The 12,318-nt window shown below is 44.2% G+C and overlaps 1 protein-coding gene across 1 annotated transcript in view; it reads right to left on the bottom strand.

The window, feature by feature from the left end:
* Positions 1 to 977: 977 nt before the first annotated feature.
* LOC141065427 (uncharacterized) overlaps positions 978 to 12,318 on the bottom strand; it is a 120,333-nt gene continuing 108,992 nt past the window's right edge. The window contains exons 4-7 of the mRNA XM_073557921.1: positions 6,493 to 6,684; positions 6,229 to 6,393; positions 4,934 to 5,057; positions 978 to 4,498 (exon numbers count right to left, since the gene is read on the bottom strand). Coding sequence (XP_073414022.1) covers positions 2,670 to 4,498; positions 4,934 to 5,057; positions 6,229 to 6,393; positions 6,493 to 6,684 — 2,310 coding nt within the window. The 3' untranslated portion in view covers positions 978 to 2,669. The remainder of the gene's footprint in view (positions 4,499 to 4,933; positions 5,058 to 6,228; positions 6,394 to 6,492; positions 6,685 to 12,318) is intronic.

Raw genomic sequence — 12,318 nt, forward strand, 5'->3', positions numbered from 1 at the left:
CTTGATACAAGGAATGTGACACTTGTAGTCCATGTCCTGAATACGTCTGTGTGTGGTGGCTCTTGAAGCAATGACTTCAGCAGCAGTCCACTCCTTGCGAATCTCCAAATTTTTGAATGGCCTTTTCTTAACAATCCTTTCCAGGCTGCGGTTATCCCGGTTGCTTGTGCTCCTTTTTCTACCACACTTTTTCCTTCCACTCAACTTTCCATTAATCTGCTTGGATACAGCACTCTGTGAACAGCCGGCTTCTTTAGCAATGACCTTTTGTGGCTTCCCCTCCTTGTGGAGTGTGTCAGTGACTGCCTTCTAGACATCTGTCAGGTCAGCAGTCTTCCCCATGATTGTGGAGGTACTAAAACAGACAAAGGGACCTTTATAAATGCTTAGGAGCCTTTACAGGTGATTTTTGCTAATTATTCAAATTTACTGAGATAATGACTTTAGGGTTTTCATTGGCTGTAAGCCATAATCATCATTACCAGAAATAAACACGTGAAATAGATCACTCTGTGTGGGTTCTTCACATGTGGTGGCAGTGGTGGGATTCTGTGTGACCTCTCTGGTGCAATCCTTGACAGCAAGCAACTGTTTTCTGGGATTTAGACAAAAAATCTGTGCTGGTGTCTGGGTTTGATTCAGTTTCTCCGGCACTTGGAATGTGTAGAGGGATCTGTGTAAAGATGTTACGTGATAGATTTAGAGCATAAAACGAAGACTGACGACACAACGGAGCCTGACTTCCCAAAATACATACACACGTCTGACCGGAATGCCTACAATTTATTTGTTACTTAAACCATCTGTTCATGTGGAGAATCTGCCATGTGCACCGGCACACCGGCTCTTCATGGTGCACAGGAACAGCACCGGTACCTATAGAGCGCTCGTCTGAACGAGCCACATGGAAACTAATCACGGAGCCGTCAGGAAGACGGACACTCGGCTTATTACAAAGGAAGACAGATTGCAGCAGAGATGGAGAAAGTCTTCAATGCTTTATTCCATAATGATTACAATATTGTTCTAATATCCGCGATGGTGAGTGGGAAGGTTCACCCTGACGTGTTTCTGGCGGACCGCCCTTAGTCACAGAGTGTATCAGGGAATCATGGGATATACCATTTAAAGCAACCAACCACCAATCATGAGAACTGCAGAAAACCACGTGGACATAGAAATGATAAGAATAAATGTAACATGCAATTAATAAAGCGCTATATGGAATACGGACAAACTCCTAATTAGAGAACACTATCAATACTACAGGTCAGTAATTACACACAGTGTCATTTCTATAAGTCATTCCTATGGGTGCTTCGTGTCCAACCTAATCCCGGACGCCTTCCTCAAAAACACTTTTCCACCAGTCTCCTCCTCTATCTGGACGATTAACTCTCAATTCCAAAGAATGTGAGACTTTGTCTGTTCCCATTATCTGTCTCCAAAAAATGTCTGGTTACCCCCGAATGTGTCCTGTTGTTACTGGTAATGTTTGTAGATGTTCCAATATTGTTTTCAGCTCGTACATCCCATATATTTAAAGTTGCGTAAATAGCAAAAAAGCAATTCATATTCCAAACGTCACCAGTTTTCTGTGTTTTATGTGGAATTTGACACTTTACATTTAGTGCCTGCAGACTTCAGAAACCTTTCATGGAAAGCCACTTTTCTGATCTGAGCGTAACGACACTCAGCGGCTGTGACGGAGCGTTGACGTCATTACCCGGCGCCTGTGAATAACGGTCAATTTATTGTCACCGGAGACAGAATCAGAATCTGGGGACGTGGACTACATCAGACCTGCATGGCAACACTTTAGGTATTAAGATGGTGAACGAGGAACTGTCTATATTTCAGTCTTTTAGGTTCCTCTTCTGGACTACTTTGGATTCATTGGATTACTCTTGACCTGCATGGTATTTTTTTTCAATAAATTGATGAACGAAGGATAATGTGCAGGAGTTTTTATTCACAAAGTTTTTTTTTCATGTGTGTCTTTACTTTTCATTAGCATTTATTAGATGCTTCTCCATTACTAACTCTAGGGGTTGATGAAAGCTGTGATTTTAGACAAATCAAAGCTGTCATCAAACCCAAATACCATTACCCTGATTGCCACCGTACCGGGACAATCGAAAAGAGCAGCGCGACATATCAGAATTCTGGGGGTGGCTGTGGGTTGCAATTTTTAGGCTGGGAAGAGCCAAATCACCATGGACCTTCCCAGTCTGATAATATAAGTCTGCAGCTTTCTGCTTTACCTTGGCTGGTTATCAAAAATAGAGGAGGGAAAAACCCACGTAATTTTTTTTCTTTTTAATTTTTCCTTAAAGACAAGTCAGTCATTATACAAGAAAGAATGTTTCCTAACATTTTTTTCCTGCAAAATCAATATTATCTTCGGTTTTGTATGTTTTATTAATATTAATAGCAATATAATATTACGTCACATGAGCCCCAGAAAAGCGAGTGCAAACTATGCTGGAATGGCGCCAACACAGGAGCTGAGTATAAGGGTTTATAATTTAACGGGAGCAAACATTCATTGAGATGGGGTTGTCTTAGTAGTGAACAACCGATTTAATGTCTAATAGCATTGTTTACTTAAAAAAACAATATTCTTTGTAAAAGTGAATAAAAATGTTGTAAATATTTGTAACAATGTTTCATATTAAACAGCTCCCCCCCTGTGTGCGACTTCTCTGATGATTATGAAGTTTGTCTTTGCTAATAAAGCATTTTCCACATTCGGAGCATGAGTACGGCTTCTCTACTGTGTAACTTCTCTGATGTTTCACCTGAAAGGATTCTTTTAAAGAAACATTTTCCACACTCTGAACATGAATTTTCTTATGTCTGAGAAGACTTGATTCATATATAAAACAGATCCCACATTCACTACATGTAACTGGATTCTCTCCAGTGTGATCTCTTTGATGAGAACTTAGCAGAGCTTCAGTATTAAAACATTTCCCACATTCTGAGCATGAATACGGCTTTTCTTCTGTGTGAATTTTCACATGAGTAATAAGATTTGATTTAGACATAAAGAATTTTCCACATTCTGAACAAGTATATGCATTTCCTGTGTGAATTCTCTCATGTGCAGCAAGACTTCCTTTAGATTTAAAAACTTTATGACATACTGAACATGAATACGGCTTCTTTCCTGTATGAATTTTGTCATGCGTAAAAAGACTTGATTTCCGCATAAAGCATTTCCCACATTCTGAACATGAATACGGCTTTTCTCCTGTGTGAATTTTCTTATGTGTAACAAGGCTTGATTTACGCATAAAACATTTCCCACATTCTGAACATGAATACGGCTTCTCTCCTGTGTGAACTACCTCATGTGTAATATAACTTGATTGATGTGCAAATCTTTTATGACATACTGAACATGAATACGGCTTCTTTCCTGTGTGAATTTTCTTATGTGTAACAAGGCTTGATTTACGCATAAAACATTTTCCACATTCTGAACATGAATACGGCTTCTCTCCTGTGTGAACTACCTCATGTGTAATATAACTTGATTGATGTGCAAATCTTTTATGACATACTGAACATGAATACGGCTTCTCTCCTGTGTGAATTTTCTCATGCGTAAAAAGACTTGTTTTTTGTGTAAAACATTTCCCACATTCTGAACATGAATACGGCTTCTCTCCTGTGTGAATTTTCACATGCGTAAAAAGACTTTTTTTTTGTGTAAAACATTTCCCACATTCTGAACATGAATACGGCTTCTCTCCTGTGTGAATTTTCACATGCAAAATATAATTTGATTGATGTGTAAATCTTTTCTGACATACTGAACATGAATACGGCTTCTCTCCTGTGTGAATTTTCACATGCGTAAAAAGACTTTTTTTTTGCGTAAAACATTTCCCACATTCTGAACATGAATACGGCTTCTCTCCTGTGTGAATTTTCACATGCATAATATAATTTGATTGATGTGTAAATCTTTTCTGACATACTGAACATGTATACGGCTTCTCTCCTGTGTGAATTTTCACATGCATAATATAATTTGATTGATGTGTAAATCTTTTCTGACATACTGAACATGAATATGGCTTCTCTCCTGTGTGAATTCTCTCATGCGTCATATAACTTGATTTGTGTGAAAATCTTTTGTGACATACTGAACATGAATACGGCTTCTTTTCTGTGTGATTTTTCTTATGTGTAAAAAGACTAGATTTACTAGTAAAACATTTACCACATACTGAACATGAATACGGCTTCTCTCCTGTATGTATTCTCTGATGTCCAGTAAGATGATATTTGTGTGAAAAGCATTTCTTACATTCTGAACATGAATACGGCTTCTCTTTTGTGTGACTTTTCTTATTTTTAACAAGATGTTCTTGATGTATATTAAGGGTATTAAGGTTTTCTCTTGAAGACTGACGCAGGATATCTTCATCTTTTATATTATACTTTAACGCTAACATGACACCTCCAAGATGATCACTTCCATTTTCTGTTAGGAATATAAATAGATTTCATTATTTTTTTAAATCAAAACTTTACATGTAAAGGCCCATCCATGTCCACCTCTGATCCAGGATGTAGGAGTAAAGGTATTGAATCCAATGCACATCCCCTGATCACCAGGAGAACAGAAAGTGAAGAGTATTGGGATCCTCCTTTGGTTACTGCTTCCCCAGTAACTGTGTCTGAGAAGTTCTCATCAATGATCATGGGTAAGATATAGGAGACCCCACAGCAGACCTGCTCCTCTTTCATGATCATCAGTGCACATTCATATACAGGAAAAATCTTATTAAATATAATAATTATACTAAGTAATTACAGACACGAGTATGTACGGCCTGGGACAGAAATGAGGCTGTATTATATCTGACAGTGCGACCACAGAAACGGCCACAAAGAAATGACTGAGGTCTCCTCTTACCTGGTGACACAAGAGGCCGGAGCTCCTCCACCACAACGTCCTTATACTGATCCCAGTGTCCTTCTACATAATCCCACTCCTCCATGGAGAAATAGAGAGCGACGTCCTGACACCGGAGAGGAACCTGACAACCAACGAGAGAGACATCACCCAGAATCCTCCAGTGTATACTGTATAATCTCCCAGCAGTCTCCTCTCATCACCCAGAATCCTCCAGTGTACACTGTATAATCTCCCAGCAGTCTCCTCATCACCCAGAATCCTCCAGTGTACACTGTATAATCTCCCAGCAGTCTCCTCTCATCACTCAGAATCCTCCAGTGTACACTGTATAATCTCCCAGCAGTCTCCTCTCATCACCCAGAATCCTCCAGTGTATACTGCATAATCTCCCAGCAGTCTCCTCTCTGATCATCACCCAGAATCCTCCGGTGTATACTGTATAATCTCCCAGCAGTCTCCTCTCCTCACCCAGAATCCCCCAGTGTAGTCTCCCAGCAGTCTGCTCTCCGCTCATCACCCAGAATCCCCCAGTGTACTCTCCCAGCAGTCTCCACTCCTCTCATCACCCAGAATCCCCCAGTGTAGTCTCCCAGCAGTCTCCTCTCCTCACCCAGAATCCCCCAGTGTACTCTCCCAGCAGTCTGCTCTCCGCTCATCACCCAGAATCCCCCAGTGTACTCTCCCAGCAGTCTCCTCTCCTCACCCAGAATCCCCCAGTGTACTCTCCCAGCAGTCTCCACTCCTCTCATCACCCAGAATCCCCCAGTGTAGTCTCCCAGCAGTCTCCTCTCCTCACCCAGAATCCCCCAGTGTACTCTCCCAGCAGTCTGCTCTCCGCTCATCACCCAGAATCCCCCAGTGTACTCTCCCAGCAGTCTCCTCTCCTCACCCAGAATCCCCCAGTGTAGTCTCCCAGCAGTCTCCTCTCCTCACCCAGAATCCCCCAGTGTAGTCTCCCAGCAGTCTCCTCTCCTCACCCAGAATCCCCCAGTGTAGTCTCCCAGTAGTCGCCTCTCCTCTCATCACCCAGAATCCCCCAGTGTACTCTCCCAGCAGTCTCCTCTCCTCTCATCACCCAGAATCCCCCAGTGTAGTCTCCCAGCAGTCTCCTCTCCTCACCCAGAATCCCCCAGTGTAGTCTCCCAGCAGTCTCCTCTCATCTCCCAGAATCCCCCCCAGTGTAGTCTCCCAGCAGTCTCCTCTCCGCTCATCACCCAGAATCCCCCAATGTAGTCTCCCAGCAGTCTCCTCTCATCTCCCAGAATCCACCAGTGTAGTCTCCCAGCAGTCACCTCTCCGGTCAGCAGCTCGGTGATCTTGTTGGCCAGTTCTAGGACCTTCTTCTCTGGTGTCGGGCAGTGCAGGGGTTCTGTGATGGGGCTCTGGATCTTGCTCCGTCCTCCGGACATACAGAGGGTCACACGGTCCCCGGACGTCTTCTTCACCACCGTGTGCTCCTGTGTACAGTGACAGACGCCGATCACCACAGATTCTATCCATCTTTTCAGTCCTGTTCTATTAATAGAGATCAGAGTGATCTCATGGGAGACTCTCACCTTTCCCTTTAACAAGTCCATTATCTCCAGGGCGAGGAGTAATACTCTTGCCGTCATGTTGCTTTTGTCCTGGTCGATCCTCGTTGGGTCATTTTTCCTCCTGACGTCCTGGTCCTGATCCTTCTGTCCTTCCATGTACTCCCACTCCTCCATGGAGAAATAGACAGCGGCATCCTGACACCTGACACGAACCTGACAAACATAGAGTTAGGTGCCGAAATCATTGGCCAGGGACGAGTCCTCGTGATTTCAGCTCTGCAGGTCGCTAGTTTGTATGTAAAATGAAACAACTGAGATGAAATTGAAGAAGTGGAGATTTTCAGGTTTAATTAAAGGTGATGAACAAAAATCTCCTGTGAAATGTTTAGGGATTGCAGCCATCTTTTTACAAATCTACCTCATTTCAGGGGCTCAAAAGTAATTAGACAAATAAATTTCCCTAAAATAAAATGTTCTTCTTTAATCCTTTGTAGAGAATCCTCTGCAGCAATGACGGCCTGAAGTCTGGAGGCCATAGACGTCACCGTCGCTGGTCTCCTTCTGTGTGAGGCTTTGCAGCAATGACAGCCTGAAGTCTGGAGGCCATAGACGTCACCATCGCTGGTCTTCTGTGTGAGGCTTTGCAGCAATGACAGCCTGAAGTCTGGAGGCCATGGACGTCACCATCACAGGTCTCATTCTGTGTGAGGCTTTGCAGCAATGACGGCCTGAAGTCTGGAGGCCATAGACGTTACCATCGCAGGACTCCTTTTGTGTGAGGCTTTGCAGCAATGATGGCCTGAAGTCTGGAGGCCATAGATGTCACCATCACAGGTCTCCTTCTGTGTGAGGATTTGCAGCAATGATGGCCTGAAGTCTGGAGGCCATAGATGTCACCATCACAGGTCTCCTTCTGTGTGAGGATTTGCAGCAATGACGGCCTGAAGTCTGGAGGTCATAGACGTCACCATTGCTGGTCTCCTCCTGTTTGAGGCATTGAAGGAATGATGGCCTGAAGTCTGGAGGTCTTGGATATCACCATTACTGATCTCCTCCTGTGTTAGGCTTTGCAGCAATGATGGCCTGCAGTCTGGAGGCCATGGACGTCACCATTGCTGGTCTCCTTCTCTGTGAGGCTTTGTAGCAATGACGGCCTGAAGTCTGGAGGCCATGGATGTCACCATCGCTCGTCTCATTCAGTGTGAGGCTTTACAGCAATGATTGTCTGATGTCACGATCCATTTTTAATGCATGGCTGCTCTGGTTTCACTATTTGTCCTGTTGAGGGCAGAGTAAAGTACTGCAGTGCACAGGTACCGGGAAAGGTCAGAGGGGAGGCGCCTGCGCACTGCAGTACTTTACTCTGCCCTCAACAGGGCAGATAAAGTACGCCTGCGCAGGAGCCGCAGCAGAAGTAAGAAGGAGGACGCCACCGTATGAAGATGGGAGGCGCCGGACCAGACCGCAACACCCATCGGACCGGACCGGATCCCCGGGTGAGTATGATCTAACTCATTTTTCTTATCTTTCAGGTTACATCGGGGCTTATCTACAGCATTACAGAATGCTGTAGATAAGCCCCTGATGGCTGTGGCCGCAGCTTATAGGCTAAAAATGGGGTGACAGATTCCCTTTCAATGTAGCTTTCAGGCCTTGAGGGGCTAATGTCAGTTTCCCCTGCTAGCAGTGTGCTGTAGTTGCAGAGTTGCTGGGTCAGCTGATGTGGGCGGTGACCACTCCCATCCTTTAAATAGTCACCTGATGCATCATCTGACTGTCAGTGATAGAGTAATCTATGTTGACCAAGCCTTGAGTAAGGCACTCTCTGGCTGCAGAGGTGAATCTGCTGGTTTCGTGGAGTTCGTGGTCTGGGTGCCTTTCTTCTTCTGCTTTGCAGCAGAGAAGGCTAGTAAGCCAAGTTGGTGTTTTCTCCTTGTCTGTATCGTGTTTGCCACTGTCCCCTGTGTTGTACCATTTGCAGTGATGAGGCTAGCACCCTTGCCGGCCAGTGCACTAGCAGGACATTTCTAGGTGACAGCGAGGGACAAGGTTCCTGACGGCGGTGGGGGGTGGTGGACCCAATAAGGCCTTTAGGGGAGCGCAAGGACAGGCTCAGGTTTGAGCTCAGGGGTATCCATCCCTCATTCCCTATCGGTAGGGCCTTCCTCTCCCCATTTCCATCACGTTGTGTGTGTCGTGCTGTCCGCAGTCCGACCCCCTGTTGGGTCATTACATATCGTGACACCTGAAGTCTGGAGACCAGAAACTTCAGTTGTGGCTTGTTTGTGGCTTTTTCTGCCTTCAGCATGTAAATACTTATGTCCCAAAAAAATGAGAAAGGTATTCATAGAGTGATACCTTTATTGGCTAATCAGAGAAATTATATTTACAAGCTTTCAGGGCTCAGGCGGCCCCTTCATCAGTCTACATTACAAGCGAATTACTGAGAAGAGACGGCAACATTTAAATAGGAATTACAACAGGACATGAGGTGATGCTAGCTAGAGACAGGCCAAGGAAATCACATTAAGGTTTTTGTTACACATGCAGATGAGGTGGAAGTGCTCTTTCAGAGATCTGAAGGCCTTCTTGTGGAGGTGTGAACTGTGTCCATGTAATGAGTCATGAATCTAGGTGTCACATTGAGTCCTATTATAGATTGAAACATATTTATAAATTTGAACTCCCAACTTTTTCTTTCTCTGTAACTGTTAAAATGACCTTTCAATATTAGGACTTTTAGATCTGCCAAGCTGTGTCCAGGCCTAGAGAAGTGTATTCCTACAGGTGTGTCCAGCTCATTTTTTATCATATGTCTATGCAGATTCATCCTTGTTTGTAGTTTTTGCTTAGTTTCCCCGATGTTTGTCCCTGCATTGCACCTTGTACATTGTATCATGTACATGACATTGGAGGATGTACATGAAGAAGAGTCCATGATCTTCTAGTCCTGATTTGTGTTGGGTATGGGGACTTTATCTGTTGGTGATATGTGGGTGCAGGTCTTGCATTTCTTCCTGTTACAGGGGACTGTGCCCGTCTCTGATGGTGATGCGAGGGCACTTCTGACAAGGATATTCCTTAGGTTGGGAGGCTGTTTGTAGGAGAGCAGTGGCAGTTCTGGGAATATTGCTTTCAGTCTGTGGTCTCTGTGGAATATGAGTTGGAGGTCAGCGCCAATTTTCCTTAAAATGTTCATGTGAGGGTTGTATGTGACCACAAGCGGCACCCTGTTGTCCTCCTTCTGTTTGCAATCAAGGAAGCTGCTTCTTGGGATCCTTGTACGTCTGTGGATCTGTTCTTCAATTACAAGTGGATGATACCCTTGTTGTAGGAATGTTTTCCTAAGTGATAGTAGTTGTAGTTTTCTATCCTCATTGTCTGAACAGATCCGAATGTACCTTAGAGCTTAGATAATGTAGATGGTTAGCACTCGGCCAGAGAGTTTGAGTTCGCGGTGCCAGTGAAAAGGAACGGATAGTCCCAGGTTTGTACCTTAGAGCTTGACTGTAGATTATTGATTTTTTTGTGGGTCTTCTCATTTTTTTTGGGACCTAAGTATTTACATCGATTTTTCTGGCTAACACGGTACCACAATATCATTTTGTATTGTACATCTTCAGCCGGTGAAATGCGGCTCGATGGGGCTGAGATCTGGTGACGACTCGATCATTGGAGAATACTCCACTTCTTTTTCACAGGATGTTTTATGTAATTTTCCATCTGTCCTGTGAAGCGCCGTCCAATCAACCTTGCTGCATTTGGTTGGATCTGAGCACCAATCATCATCATTAAACATTCGTGCTCAGGGGTCATCGGAAGCCATGCATGCCTGCGCCATCACACTGCCTCCACCATGTGAAGAAAATAAGTGATAGTCCGCCCACCTTAGGGTGTGGAGAATTTATATCCATGCGCAGATTAAGTTGGAGCAGTCGAAGTAGATACAATGAGGTACAAGTGGTGACTCATGGTCACCATGAGCAAGACGTATGTGGATGTGTAGGTCCTGCCGCTAGTATCTAATCTGCCCATGCCGAGGCAAAAGACCACGCACCCCACACAAAAGCTAATAAGATAACTGTTCAATTACTTTTGGTCCCTTGAAAAAGAGGGAACTACAGTGGCAGGTAATAGTCTGGGCACACCCGGGTCAAAATTACTGTTAGGCTGTGTGCCCACGTAGCGATTTTTAAGCGTTTTTGCCGTGATTTTCGGCTCCAAAACGCTGCGAAAACGTTTAAAAATCGTGTACAGAACGCCCCCCATGCTTTCCTATGGCATTCCGCACATGCTGTGCTAATGCTGCGCTTTTTTCCGCGGCGGAATCGAATCGCGGAAAAAAAATCGCAGCAGGATCATTCTTTTGTGCGGAATCGCAAAGAATTGCCGCGATTCCGCACCCATAGGAATGCATGAGAATCGCTTACTTCCCGCATGTGGCTATGCCCACCATGCGGGAAGTTAAGCATCTCATGTGCGGTTGGTACCCACGGTGTGGAGGAGAGGAGACTGTCCTCCAGGCCCTGGGTACCATACCCCTGTAAAAAAAAGAATAAAAAAATCGGGGTATATTTACCTTCCGACGTCCCGCGCTGCATTCCCGGGCCTCAGCGTTCCCAGTAATGCCTTGCGGCACGGTCCTGTGATGATGTGGTCTCGCGACTACGTCATCACAGGTCTCGCAAGGCATTACTGGGAACGCTGAGGCCCGGGAATGCAGCGCGGGACGTCAGAAGGTAAATATACCCCGATTTTTTTTTAGCATTTTAACATCCTATCTTTTACAATTGATGCTGCATAGGCGGCCTCAATAGTGAAAACCTGGTCACACTTGTCAAACACTATGTATGACGAGTGTGACCAACCTGTCAATCACTTTCCAAGCGATGCTTCAAATCGCTTGGAAACTGCTTGAATATCGCACGCGAAAATCGCGGCATAATCGCGGTAAAATCGCGCGATTTCTAACGTTAAAGATGACGCGTCTCCTTTTTACTTTAGGTAAAAAAATATATGTATTTTTTTCATCTGTTACATTCTAAAAATTACAAAAAAGAAAATGGGTAAATACAAAAGTTTGTGCACCCCGCATGGTTGGTACCAATTAGCACCCGTTTTTAAGTATAGCTTGTTATAGCCTCCTCCTGCTTTGTGGGCCTCCATCATTTCCAGAGTGCTCGGCGGTTGCTTAGAAGAACCCATATCTGCTGTTTTTGGCACAAGGTTAGAGGAGGCTGGGATTTTATAAAGCTGGGAAATTTACATCACCCGGCCTTTCCTAACGATGATGGTGAACGAGCCATAACCCTAACAGGCTAATTAAGGTCTCAAACCTTGGTCAAAGTTATCTGAGCACACAAATCTCCAAGGGCGCCAAAACATTTGCATCTGCCAATTTTCATTATTTTTAAAATGTAAAAGATGAAAATATATTAATATTTTTTGCCTAAAATACAAAGGAAATGTGTCATCTGTAACTTTAGCCGTTTTACAGATCATTGCATCTTTCACTTGCTTAACTGTTCACAACAACAGTAATTTTGACCAGGGGTGCCTAAACTTTTACATGTCACTGTACATATTACAGAGCTATAATTCCGGAACCCTTCCTCCAGTTAGGATGTGAATCCCCTCAACTTAACCCCTTTACCCCCGGTGGTTTGCACATTAATGCCCGGGCCAATTTTTACAATTCTGACCCCTGTCCCTTTATGAGGTGATGACTCTGGAGCTTCCGTGGATCCCGGTGATTCTGACATTGTTTCCTCGTGACATATTGTTCTTCATGATAGTGGGAACATTTCTTCGATATGACTTGTGCTCATTTGTGAAAATAACAGAAAT

The sequence above is a fragment of the Dendrobates tinctorius genome, unplaced genomic scaffold (assembly GCF_039654945.1).
Source record: "Dendrobates tinctorius isolate UK_male_01 unplaced genomic scaffold, ASM3965494v1 ptg000251l, whole genome shotgun sequence".
NCBI lineage: Eukaryota > Metazoa > Chordata > Amphibia > Anura > Dendrobatidae > Dendrobates > Dendrobates tinctorius.